This window comes from Salvelinus namaycush, chromosome 19, assembly GCF_016432855.1.
Source record: "Salvelinus namaycush isolate Seneca chromosome 19, SaNama_1.0, whole genome shotgun sequence".
Lineage (NCBI taxonomy): Eukaryota > Metazoa > Chordata > Actinopteri > Salmoniformes > Salmonidae > Salvelinus > Salvelinus namaycush.
The window spans coordinates 9,084,100-9,098,082 of NC_052325.1; the positions used below are offsets into that span (position 1 = coordinate 9,084,100).

Sequence of the window (13,983 nt, forward strand, 5' to 3'; positions counted from 1 at the left end):
CACTGTATTTGGGCAGGTAGCGTTCACCTGGCATCCGCCATTCCCAGATTCGGCTGTCGGACAGCCAGTTATTTAAGCGTGATTCATCACGCCAGAGAACGCGTTTCCACTGCTCCAGAGTCCAATGGCGGCGTGCTTTACACCACTCGAGCCGACACTTGGCATTGCCCATGGTGATCTTAGGCTTGTCTGTGGCAGCTCGGCCATAGAAACCCATTTCATGAAGCTCCAAACAAACAGTTATTGTGCTGACATTGCTTCCAGAGGCAGTTTGGAACTCTGTAGTGAGTGTTGCAACTAAGGACATATGATTTTTACACGCTATGTGCTTCAGCACTTGGCGGTCCCGTTCTGTGAGCTTGTGTGGCCTACCACTTCGCGGCTGAGCTGTTGTTGCTCCTAGATCATTTCCACTATACAATTACAGCACTAGAGTTGACCGGGGCAGCTCTAGCAGGGCAGAGCTGACTTGTTGAAAAGGTGGAATTCTATGACTGTGCCACATTGAAAGTCACTGAGCTTTTCAGTAAGGCCATTCTACTGTCAATGATTGTCTATGGAGATTGCATGGCTATGTGGTCGATTTTTATACTCATGTCAGCAACGGGTGTGGCTGAAATGACCAAATCCACGAATTTGAAGGCGTTTCCACATACGTTTCTATAATATAGTGTATTTCCCCCCTGACTTCCAAGTTTTATTCTGCGGAGTTGGTCATGTAGTATTTGTGCCTGATCATAGCTGTTCCTTGTGACCCTTATTTGAGTGCATAGGCTACTTTATAAACTCTTGGGTATTGTTCGCCACAGTGCCTAGTGAAAGTCTACACGCCTTGCACAGTCTTCACATTTTTCTGCCTTAAAATGAAATCTAAAAAGGGAGTAAATTAGATTTGTTTCACTGATCTACACAATCTATTCCACGTTATAAAAGTGAGATTGTTTTTAAAACATTTTCCAAATCAATGAAAATTAAAGATTATGATTTATTGATTGTGAATGTCTTCACACCTTAGTTAATACACATTTGGCAGCCATCACAGCTGTGAATCATTTGTAATAAGTGTCTACCAACCTTGCACAACACATATCCATTGATTTTTGTCAAATTTGCTCAAGTTCAGTAAATTTGGTTGGGCAGAAATATTCAAAACTTGTCTCTGATTTTCAAGCAGATTTAAGTCAGAACTGAGACCTGAATCATTCAGAAACACTCAACATCTCTTGAAAAGCCGTTCTTTGGCATTAAAATGTGTGTAAATACCCCAGGGTGAAAAGAGGGGTTTTCTCCCATGTTAACAGCACCGTGCAGAGCCCATTACTTCTGCTCCACATACTGTTGCATTGTGGTTTACATATGAAATGCTCTGTCTGATCTCATACTGAGGATAAGAGCTGGTTAGTAGGCCATGGCAAGCTGCTGAAGAGATTCAGGCCAGGGAGGCTGGGAAGGAGAGATTCAGGCCAGGGAGGCTGGGAAGGAGAGATTCAGGCCAGGGAGGCTGGGAAGGAGAGATTCAGGCCAGGGAGGCTGGGAAGGAGAGATTCCGGCCAGGGAGGCTGGGAAGGAGAGATTCCGGCCAGGGAGGCTGGGAAGGAGAGATTCCGGCCAGGGAGGCTGGGAAGGAGAGATTCCGGCCAGGGAGGCTGGGAAGGAGAGATTCAGGCCTGGGAGGCTGGGAAGGAGAGATTCAGGCCTGGGAGGCTGGGAAGGAGAGATTCAGGCCTGGGAGGCTGGGAAGGAGCGATTCAGGCCTGGGAGGCTGGGAAGGAGCGATTCAGGCCAGGGAGGCTGGGAAGGAGAGATTCAGGCCAGGGAGGCTGGGAAGGAGAGATTCCGGCCAGGGAGGCTGGGAAGGAGAGATTCCGGCCAGGGAGGCTGGGAAGGAGAGATTCCGGCCAGGGAGGCTGGGAAGGAGAGATTCCGGCCAGGGAGGCTGGGAAGGAGAGATTCAGGCCTGGGAGGCTGGGAAGGAAACCAACTGGTTTATGGATCATAACGAGGAAGAAAGTCTGGTCTTTTTTTGTGTTTAGTGTGTGCTGCATAACACACTAGACTCTTATAGCTAAACATCCTAGTTGCATTTCTTTGACCTGAGGCTATTCTGCTTTACAAATTGTTGTATTATGCCATCTCTCAAGGTTATCAAGTCTGCTGTTAGAATGTGTAGGCCTAAACTGTCCGGTAGTGTAGGTCAGACCGGACCTCGAGCCGCTATACTTAATGAACGTACAGGAGACGTTAGCAGTGTTTCATTTCCTCCTCCAAAGTACATGTGGTCACGTGTGGCTCAATTGGTATCGCGTTGGCACATGAAACGCCAGGGTTGTATGTTCAATTCCCACGGGGGACCATTATTACAAAGAAATAAAAAGTATGAAAAGAGCGTCTGCTAAATGATTTTTATTTTATTTTATGTGCTGCATTATTGAACTGCACTTGTTCCAGGCGTCACTGGGCGGTTGTTCCAGGCGTCACTGGGCGGTTGTTCCAGGCGTCACTGGGCGGTTGTTCCAGGCGTCACTGGGCGGTTGTTCCAGGCGTCACTGGGCGGTTGTTCCAGGCGTCACTGGGCGGTTGTTCCAGGCGTCACTGGGCGGTTGTTCCAGGCGTCACTGGGCGGTTGTTCCAGGCGTCACTGGGCGGTTGTTCCAGGCGTCACTGGGCGGTTGTTCCAGGCGTCACTGGGCGGTTGTTCCAGGCGTCACTGGGCGGTTGTTCCAGGCGTCACTGGGCGGTTGTGGCTTCAGACCTTAAGTGACCTAACTTTCCATCATTTGATATGATCCCTGATGCATGCAGCCAGACATGCTGTGATTGACTCCCCTAGGCTCACCTGGAGAAAAGATTGCTGAAGTGCTTAGCTTAAGCTTCTCATTTAATATCAATTATTATTATGAAAGTATTAAATGAGAGGTTAACTGTGTCTTCATCTTATATTTAATTTCCCCTTCCACTCTATTCCAGTATGATGCTAAATTATAACAGTACATGTTGATCTGTTTTAATAAAGACTTACCATGATTTATGATTAAAACATTCTCTCTTTAATTTCAGGATGCAAAATTATGGATTATTATGGAATATTTAGGAGGAGGATCAGCTCTGGATTTAGTAAGTTCCTCTACAGTATAGTAAACTCCTCAGTAAGATTGCATTGATGTAACACAGGCATAACCAAAAAGGCGTCTTCACATTTCCGTCAAGGTTCAGTAGGACACTTTATTCCAGCCTGCTTTCTCTTTCAGTTGGAGCCCGGTGCCTTGGACGAAACCCAGATTGCCACAATTCTCAGAGAGATTCTGAGAGGACTTGAGTACCTGCACTCTGAAAAGAAAATCCACCGAGATATTAAAGGTACTGTTTAGAACACACTATGGCCATACAGTGCAGCATGAATATCCAACTGACTGGCCACCGTGGTAAATCTCATAGTTCGTGTTATTGCCCCCAGCCGCTAACGTGTTGCTATCGGAGCAAGGAGACGTGAAGCTGGCAGACTTTGGAGTGGCGGGGCAGTTAACGGACACCCAGATAAAGAGGAACACGTTCGTGGGCACTCCCTTCTGGATGGCACCTGAAGTCATAAAACAATCTGCGTACGACTCAAAGGTCAGAAATACCACAAGCTCTCTTTCAGGTTCTAGGTCGTCTCTTTCAGGTTCTAGGTTAAGATGACATATCTGTTCATAGGTTCGTGCAAGTGTTATAATGTGTCATAGGCAATGTGTGGAATTGTCAATAAAATGTTTAATGCAAACTTTGTTTTCATAGTGGGGATCCTAATAAATCAAATAGTGTCCAGTAAACTTTTTTTTGTTTTTGTCTGAATTCCACTGTTCTGCTGAGTAGAGGCATTGCAGAGGTAGCTTCAGCTCTGTAACCTGCTGTGATCACACTACAGCCAGTGCACAGCACTGCACACAGATAGAACATATGAAACACCATGCGGCAAACCAGAGCCACCACGTTGACGGTAGTTCCTTAAATGGCCTTCTACAGGCTCAGGTGATATAGATATAGATATATATATGCCTACTAAGTGGGGCCTTTCTAGCCGGTGTGAAGTTTGTTACTAGCTAATGTGTGAAATATAAAATGTCTCCCTCCATCTTTTGAATAGAAATCTCTAGTGTCTCAAGTGTTATTATCACTTTCATTCTGTGACTCATGCTGTCTGTATATCCTTTGCATCACAAACCATCCCTATTGATATTTGCTATGAGGTTTTGAAGTCCGTTGTGGAAGTGTGATGAATTTGTTCTAAAAAATCTTTCTCAAAAGTTTTTTTTTTTTTTTTATCATTGTGTCGCAGGCAGATATATGGTCGCTAGGTATAACAGCCATAGAGCTAGCCAAAGGAGAGCCACCCTACTCAGAGCTTCACCCTATGAAGGTCTTATTCGTCATCCCAAAGAACAACCCGCCCACCCTGGAAGGAAACTACTGCAAACCCCTCAAAGAATTCATAGAAGCCTGTTTGAACAAAGAGCCCAGCTTTGTAAGTGGTGTTTGGGGAGCAATTGAGCTCAAATGGGCATTTTGTTAATTAGCGGTTAAGAGCGTTTGGGCCAGTAACCGAAAGGTCGCTGGTTCGAATCCCCAAACCCGACTAGGTGAAAAATCTGTCTGTGCCCTTGAGCAAGGCACTAACCCTTATTGCTCCTGTAAGTTGCTCTGGATAAGAGCATTTGCTAAATGACAAAAATGTAGAAAGTCAACCCTCTGTACATTAGAAAACACATCCAATGTTTACACTTGTTTGACTCTATGCTCCTCCTCAGAGGCCAACTGCCAAAGAGCTGCTGAAACACAAGCTGATCATCCGGCACGCCAAGAAGACATCCTACCTTTCAGAGCTGGTGGACAAGTACAAGAAGTGGAAAGCAGAGCAGTCTCGGGAGGACTCCAGCGACGACGAGTCGGACTCGTAAGTCATTATCATTCGATCCATTAAAGTCCTTTAATGTTATTTAGCCGATCGTGGTCATTCGTTCCTCGGCAATTCACACACAAGTGGTTGTTAACCAGATTGTTTATTGGGACAGTTTACTAATATGCTTCAGACTGTGTTTCCATGTGAGGTTGTCTAAAGGTTATCTTTATGTCTTGTCAGTGAGCAGGATGGCCAGGCGTCTGGAGTGAACGACTCTGGGAATGATGACTGGATCTTCAACACCATCAGGGAGAAGGACCCCAAGAACTTTCTGAATGGTGCCGCCCAGTTTGATGAGCCGGAGAGGAACAAGGTAAGATGGCAGAGAAACATGCAACTTAGTTTATCATGGTTATCCTCACCCCAAATTATGATTTAAGCTGAGTGTATATTCATACCATTGTGTATGTTTATACCATATTATAAACCGGGTGGTTTGAGCCCTGAATGATGATTGGCTGAAAGCCGTGTTATATCAGACCGTATACCCCATGGTATGAACTGTTCTAATTACGTTGGTAACCATTTTATAATTGCAATAAGGCACCTCCGGGGCTTGTGGTATATGGCCAATATACCACGGCTAAGGGCTGTGTCCAGGCACTCTGCATTGCGTCTTGCGTAAGAACAGCCCTTAGCCATGGTATATTGGCCATATACCACACCCCCTCTGCCCTGGTAATTATACCAGGGCATTCTAGAGCACTCATTATTTCCCTATAACGCACGGTAGAATTCAATGGCTGTAGTTCATTTTTACATGTTTCGTTTGAGCTGCTTTTGAAAGCAAAAGTCAAATTTAAAACATTGGCATTGTTGAAATGTTGTTTTCATAATGGCAAGCTAGGACTGATGGGTTTGGTTAGCTCAACTAGCAAGTCTGTTTGTTTGGTTACCACGGCAACTAATCTAGCTATCTAGTAAAACTTGCTAGCTACTTCAGTGGATGTTGAACACATTTCTACCGGCAAATATGTTACATTTTAGCCATGGTATAAAAGGGATAATCAACTCGGGGCTCTATGCGTCCTCTGGAAAATGATGCAACTCCATGGAAGGAACACACCACGTCGTTCATTATTTTCCTCCTTGATTATCCTTAAGTATTTGTATTTTGTATTTATCATGGAACCCCATTCAGCAGCTACCCTTCCTGGGTTCCAGCAAAATTAAGGCAGTTTATACCATTTTAAAAACATTACAATACATTCACAGATTTCACAACATACTGTGTGCCCTCAGGCCCCTATTCCACCACTACCGCATATCTACAGTACTAAATTCATGTGTATGTGTGTGTATGTTGTGTACGTTATTGTGTGTGTATGCATGTGCCTATGTTTGTGTTGCTTCACAGTCCCTGCTGTTCCATAAGGTGTTTTATTCATCTGTTTTTTAAATCTAATTCTACTGCTGCATCAGTTACTTGATGTGGAATAGAGTTTCATGTAATCATGGCTCTATGTAGTAAGGGTGCCACCCATAGTCTGTTCTGGACTTGGGCACTGTGAAAGAGACCTCTTGTGGCATGTCTTGTGGGGTGTGCATGGGTGTCCGAGCTGTGTGCCAGTAGTTTAGAGTAGACAGACAGCTCGGTGCATTCAACATGTCAATACCTCTCATAAATACAAGTAATGATGAAGTCAATTTCTCCTCCACTTTGAGCCAGGAGAGATTGACATGCATATTATTAATATTAGCTCTCTGTACATCCAAGGGCCAGCCGTGCTGCCCTTTTCTGAGCCATTTGCAATTTTCCTAAGTCCTTTTTTGTGGCACCTGACCACATGACTGAACAGTAGTCCAGGTGCAACAAAACTAGGGCCTGTAGGACCTGCCTTGTTGATAGTGTTGGTAAGAAGGCAGAGCAGCGCTTCATTATGGACAGACTTCTCCCCATCTTAGCTACTACTGCATCAATATGTTTTGACCATGACAGTTTACAATCTAGGGTTACTCCAAGCAGTTTAATCATCTCAACTTGCTCAATTTCCACATTATGTACTACAAGATTTAGTTGAGGTTTAGTGAATGTTTTGTCCCAAATACAATGGTTTTAGTTTTAGAAATATTTATGGCTAACTTAGTCCTTGCCACCCACTCTGAAACGAACTGCAGCTCTTTGTTAAGTGTTGCAGTCATTTCAGTTGATGTAGTAGCTGACTTGTAAAGTGTTGAGTCATCCACATACATAGACACTCTGGCTTTACTCAGTCAGTGGCATGTCGTTAGTAAAATATTTAAAAAGCAAGGGGCCTAAACAGCTACCCTGTGGAATTCCTGATTCTACCTGGATTATGTTTGAGAGGCTTCCATTAAAGAACACCTTCTGTGCTCTGTTAGACAAGTAACTCTTTATCCACATTATAGCACGGGGTGTGAAGCCATAACACACACATTTTTCCAGCAGCAGACTATGATCGATAATGTCAAGCTGCATGTACGCAGTACCAGTCAAACGTTTGGACACTGGGGAAGGGTACCAAAACATTTCTGCAGCATTGAAGGACCCCAAGAGCACAGTGGCATCATTCTTGGTTTTGAAAAATAAAATGTTATTAAGTAAATGTGTTTATTTGTTTCTTTTCATTTTGTTAACAGATGAAAATGTCATGAATTCAATGTTATTTGTTAATGTAAAAAATATAAATGTATTGATTTTCAGGTTGTCATTGGATTTGGGGTGAAAAAAATGGGGTCCCCAGAAATTCTGCAGGGGAAAAAATGGGTACCACACGGGAAAGTTTGAATACCACTGCCATAGTGTATTTATACCATGGTGTATATTCGTACCATGGTGTATATTCGTACCATGGTGTATATTCGTACCATAGTGTATATTTATACCATAGAGTATATTTATACCATATAGTGTATACAGTATTTATACCGTAGTGTACACTGAGTGTACAAAACACCTTCCTAATACTGAGTTTGCCCTCAGACTAGCATAACTTTGTCGGGCATGGACTCTACAAGGTGTCAAAAGCATTCCACAGGGATGCTTGCCCATGTTGACTCCAATGCTTCTTCCCGCAGTTGTCAAGTTGGCTGGATGTCCTTTGGGTGGTGGATCATTCTTGAAACACACGAGGAAACTGTTGAGTGTGAAAAACCAAGCAGCATTGCAGTTTTTGACACAAACCGGTGCGCCTGGCACCTACTACCATACCCCGGTCAAATGCACTTAAATCTTTTGTCTTGCCCATTCATCCTCTGAATCCTTCTCTCAAGGCTTAAAAATCCTTATTTAACCTGTCTCCGCTTCATCTACACTGATTTGAAGTTGATTTAACAAGTCACATCAATAAGGGCTCATAGCTTTCACCTGGTCAGTCTGTCATGGAAGAGCAGGTGTTTTTTTATGTTTTGTATATAGTCAGTATATATTTATACCATAGTCTATATATTTATAGCGTAGTGTGTATATTCATGCCGCCATAGTGTGTATATTCATACCACATGCTTTCTCCCGTCAGTTTTCATATAAATCGTGATCTAACCAAACACAGAGTTGTTCAGGAGGTGGTTTCTGGGCATTCTCTGTTTTAAAAAGCTGACTTTCACTCTTCAGCTGTTTTTCAGCTCTTGCGATGAGTCATCAGTATGATTTTTAATTGTATACTTTCTTTATCAGGTGCAAGACAATCCAGAAAGGCCTCTGTCACAGAGCTGGTGCGCTATCATTTCACCTTTGTTTGCTGAGGTAGGAATGTATTTGGGCTCATTTTAACTATATCTTCTGACGTTTACTGTTTCTCTTTTTATCTAAAGATAATAACGGTGAATCTCAGTTAAGTTAAATGATTCCGGGTCAAACTGTTCTGATATATCTGTTGACCTTATTGAAGTTACAGCTGCACACTTTAAGATTTTATTTATTTGTTTAACCTTTTATTTAACTAGGCAAGTCAGTTAAGAGGAAATTCTTATTTACAATGACGGCCTACACCGGCCAAACCCCGGATGACGCTGGGCCAATTGCGCACCCGCCCTATGGGACTCCCAATCACAGCCGGTTGTGATACAGCCTGGATTCGAACTATGGTGTCTGTAGCACTCTAGCACTGAGATGCAGTGCCTTAGACCGCTGCGCCACTTGGGAGCCAAAATGATCCAGTAAACTGTCTCTCCTTCCCTTACAGTTAAAAGAGAACCAGGTTGAGGCAACCAATGGCAAGCCAGAGGCTGTGGACGAGCTGAGGGAGGCCGTTTTCATGTCAGAGGAGTCCTGTCCTGGTATCTCTGACGCCCTGGTGTCTGAACTAGTGCACAGACTACAGAGGTAATGGCAATAGCATCAACACCTCCCATGATTTGATTACAGCTCATAGTATTTTCATTTTATTCCATCATTAAGGTGCAGACCTATAAGTCTAGTGTTGTTTCTCACACCTCCATCCCAAGCTAAATCTTCCCATTGTTTCATCCTTTACTCCTGCAGGTTTTCTCTACCCAGGGCCTCATCCTCCCAGTGACACCCCCACCCACCCCCCTCTCACCCCTACAGTAGCAGCAGTCCGTCAGTCCATGGCCTCTGACATCAACAGCCATAATGAAGTCTCCCAGGAAGTTCTCATCACTCATTCATTCACCTAAAGCAAAACCTCAGCCCACTTTTTTTATCTCTACTTAACATATATTGTCACTTTGCGGCCAGTGACTGGCCGTTGGTGACTGGCCGCAAAGTGACTGGCCGCAAAGTGACTGGCCGCAAAGTGACTGGCCGTTGGTCAGCTGCCACTTTGACTGACAACTGCTGTAAGACCTTTTGGGCTCAATACCTCCGATATGAATGCAGGACCATTGATTCAAACATTTGGTGTGGCTTATTCCTAAAAGGTCCTGTAGCCTTTCAGGGAGGATCTAACTTTCTTGTGTGTGTGTGTGTGTGTGTGCGCATGTGAGCATCTCCCTTGAGATCCTGTGAAATGTGCGGTAGAGATTGAAGCTTTCTTTTCAAAACTCAGGTATCCTGCTTTTGAGTGGATGGGGTCTTCTGGGAGAATTAAGAGATCTGTTGGGTGGCTGTACAAACTTGTAAATAGGCACATTTTTACAAATATTGAGAAATAATGGAGTGTACGCAAAGGAATCTCTGTGTACAAGTGGCCAAATGCTTCTGTACATATATTCTGTTAGAAAGGGTCAATGTTTAAAGAGACATGTAAATGGTCTTAACTAAGATTGCCTGGCCTTTATTACTTGTTCTTTTGTATTTCAGTCATGGATTCCCTCTTGTTTTAATACATTATCTTCGATTCCCTCTTGTTTTAATACATTATCTTCGATTCCCTCTTGTTTTAATACATTATCTTGGATTCCCTCTTGTTTTAATACATTATCTTGGATTCCCTCTTGTTTTAATCATACATTTTCAAGGACACATCCATTCAATGACAATTGCTTCCCTCTGTCGTGTTTTTATGTTAATTGAAACTTTGGCCACTTTTTTTTTGTTTCTTTTAAATGCTCTTTGACCTTTTTGATGTCACACTCCATTACATGGCTGTAGTTGCCATGCAGTGCAGAGCACAGGAACAGAGTCTTTTCAGCTGGACTACTTCTAACCCTCTCTAGTCTTGACACTGGGTTCTATGTTCTCTGGCCTTCATGAGACAACATGGTTTCATGACAAGATGTCTGTTGGATTGTTCCTCTGTCACATCACCTGTGTAAAATGAGTGCTTTTGTTCTATTGAAGGTTCCTCTTTTCTTTTTTTCTTAACATAACGGTAAATTCAACTACATCATCCCACAACAGACACGTCTTCTTTGGAACTGCAGTGGTACAATCTATTCCCAACAGCTTGAATTGCACTTTGAAAATTAAAACCTTTAAAAAAGAATATTGTAGACAAAGTAGCCGTAAGGACCGCATGATCATTATTGTACAGGCATGTGTCAATGCTACATAAGACAACTGTCCACCTGAGGCAACACAGCTTGGAGCACAGCATAACAGAACAATGTAAATGTGAATTCCACCCAAAGTTTAGTTGAAAAGGATTGCAGAAGTGCATTATGGAGTGTTCATACTAGTTGACGTAGAGTAGCAGAAAGCCAGCAGCCATTAGGAAGCATACCGCACTTCCCTGCTGCTACTGACCCCCCCGTGTAGTTTTAAATGAATGTGTGTTAATGTACAAGCATTTCGCTACACCCACTAAACACGTGTTTCCATAAAGTTTAATTTGATGAAAAATAACTCCTGTGACTTGGCCTACACACTATCTATTTAACGAGGCAAGTCAGTTAAAAACAAATTATTATTTACAATGACGGCCTAGGAACAGTGAGTTAACTGCCTTGTTCAGGGGCAGAACGCTCTAACCACTAGGCTACCTGCAGTCCCTAATATGCATTGTAGCATGCATGCTATAGGACTCTTAACCTGATGTCCTGGACCTTGAGTGTTAAAATCAGCCTTAGCAACTTTGTCGAGAGTGGGGTGCAGTCACAGCTTTAAAAAATATTTGCGCCAAGTGGCATGGACAAATTTAACAATTGATTTTTTCAAGTGAATGTTTTTTGCTCTTTACATGGGGTTAGATACTATACCTTCATAAATCACACAGAAGTATGAACACTGGGTTCCTATGGGATTTCAACAGCTACTGGAAAGCCTCTTTGTATTAGCTGTGTTCAGAACCAATGTGAGAGTATTGAACTGTTTTTTTCAGAGTTTTGGGCATTTGGTACCCCCTGTTTGATTCCACTTCTGTTGACCTGTTTTCCAACATTTGAGTGGACCCCTTTTTCTCTATTTCCATTATTCCCCTTATGTCACACATGAAAGTGCCATGTATGTACGCCCATCTTTTTTTGGTTTTGTAATTTGCACCTTGTGGAGACAACTGTCCGGTTTGATTCTTTCAGTGTTGCACTTTGTAAGCGTTTTCTTCAGGATTCAAGTAAGAAAAATGGTACTTGAGGCCATGGTTTTTTTCGTTGTCATATCTTACATGATTACTAGTAAACCTTTTGAGTATGGCAATAAAGCAGTGGGGTCGTCAGGACACATTTGTCAGCACAGGTATATGCTACCGAACAAGAATATTTTTTATAACTCACACGAGCAGTATGTATAGAATACAAAAATATTGTCCTCTGTTATTAATGATCATCACATTTAAAAAATGTAAATGTCATTTTCTGTAACATTGCGGACAGTTTATAGTCCTGTATATAATCATTGCTTATGTCACTCAAATTCCAAGATATTGGGAGTCTTTGTAAGCTTTCAAGTGATTAAAATCGAATGCAAATTTAAATGGATATTTCTTTGTGTAGAGCAATATTGTTTTTACCAGCATTACAATGCAATACCAGAGTGCAGCTTTTTTAAACCGCTACAGGATCGGTGTCCCCCACGCGGGATGGTTGAGTTAACGTTAACTAATGTGATTAGCATGAGGTTGTAAGTAACAAGAACATTTCCCAGGACATATCTGATATGGGCAGAATGCTTAAATTCTTGTAAATCTAACTGCACTGTCCAATTTACAGTAGCTATTACAGTGAAAGAATACCATGCTATTGTTTGAGGCGAGTGCACAGTTATGAACTTGAAAATGTGTCAATAAACCAATTAGGCACATTTGGGCAACATTTTGAACAGAAATTAAATGGTTCATTGGATCAGTCTAAAATGTTGCACACACTGCTACCAATTGTCCAAAATCGAAATTGTGCCTAACCTGGAATAATACCTTGTGAACTTTCTCTTGCATTTAAAAAAGATGGAACAAAAAAACACGTTTTTTTTCTTTGGATTATCTTTTACCAGATCTAATGTGTTCTATTCACCTAAATTAATTTCACATTTCCACAGACTTCAAAGTGTTTCCTTTCAAACGGTATCAAGAATATGCATGTCCTTGTTTCAGGTCCTGAGCTACATGCAGTTAGATTTCGGTATGTCATTTTAGGCGAAAATTGAAAAAAAGGGTCCGATCCTTAAGTAAATTAACAACGTTGTCATAAAAAAAAAAAATGCCATTAATGAAAGAAACCCTACATTAGGCAGCTGGTTGTTTGGTCAGTACTGTGCATTCAGTTATGTTCTCATGCGGTTACATCCGAGAGGTTAGCTTCCTTGACAGGGCGAGGGGCAAAAAGCCCCTAAAGTTAGTTTGCTCATCACAGAAGGCATGCCTTTGTGACTTGCAGGTCCGGATTCCGACAGGAAATGATGCCTTACTTACACACTTCTCAGTAATTGGCATTCCGAGTTACTTTATGAAGGTGCGTAACGGGCTTTGCAGACGTAATTCCCTTGCACGCGCTAAATAAATGTATTCAACCGCTGAAAACCCAACAGATTTTGTCATGGAGCTGTCATTCAATAGGGTTTCAGTACACTTAAAACCATCCCTTTAAATACGATTTACCTTTAATTAGAATTTTGTCGACAGACTAGACTACATCGAGTGAACGGGTTCAGAAAATAGGGATAAATGAAAGGAAGCTAAATATATGCAAATTCGTCTCCGTTTCAACACCAACTGGTAGATTTCAAATAGTCCGATTTTATGGATTATTTGGGGCAAATTTCAGGGCTAGGAAAGTATGTATGAATCACAAACAGGTTTGGAGAACCTTTACGCGCACAAATATATGAATGAAAAACAGTGGTTTGATTCATCCTAAAATCCTTGTTCTCAACTAGCGTACCTGGTTAAATAAAATAAAGTTGTCATATTCAAGTTCAATCCATGAAATATTGGAAAATGGGGGAAATCGTGTACAATGGGGGTGCCCTAATTCTCACTAATCATGCTCCAGGTTTAACCGTTTGGTCTGAGTGCCATAATGATTAGATGGTAGATTTATAGGACATGTCCCGAATTTAAAACACGTTAGCCCACATCATCCACTAACGACCCTCGGGAACAATTTACACGGACGTGACAGAGGAAAGGTAAACGGAATGGAATTAAATTATGCTAAACGTAAGCTACAAATTGAACAAAACTAACACTAAAGTGACAGTTATTAATGTATGTGAATATTACTGACGATGGCTTCCGATAGTGGCTAATATT

General features: G+C 42.2%; 1 protein-coding gene across 1 annotated transcript in view; it reads left to right on the plus strand.

Annotated features, from left to right (window-relative positions):
• LOC120064122 (serine/threonine-protein kinase 24-like) overlaps nt 1-12,210 on the plus strand; it is a 28,480-nt gene extending 16,270 nt beyond the window's left edge. The window contains exons 3-11 of the mRNA XM_039014486.1: nt 3,058-3,114; nt 3,249-3,357; nt 3,455-3,612; nt 4,316-4,501; nt 4,785-4,930; nt 5,117-5,249; nt 8,574-8,642; nt 9,082-9,221; nt 9,381-12,210. Coding sequence (XP_038870414.1) covers nt 3,058-3,114; nt 3,249-3,357; nt 3,455-3,612; nt 4,316-4,501; nt 4,785-4,930; nt 5,117-5,249; nt 8,574-8,642; nt 9,082-9,221; nt 9,381-9,414 — 1,032 coding nt within the window. The 3' untranslated portion in view covers nt 9,415-12,210. The remainder of the gene's footprint in view (nt 1-3,057; nt 3,115-3,248; nt 3,358-3,454; nt 3,613-4,315; nt 4,502-4,784; nt 4,931-5,116; nt 5,250-8,573; nt 8,643-9,081; nt 9,222-9,380) is intronic.
• Nucleotides 12,211-13,983: the final 1,773 nt, after the last annotated feature.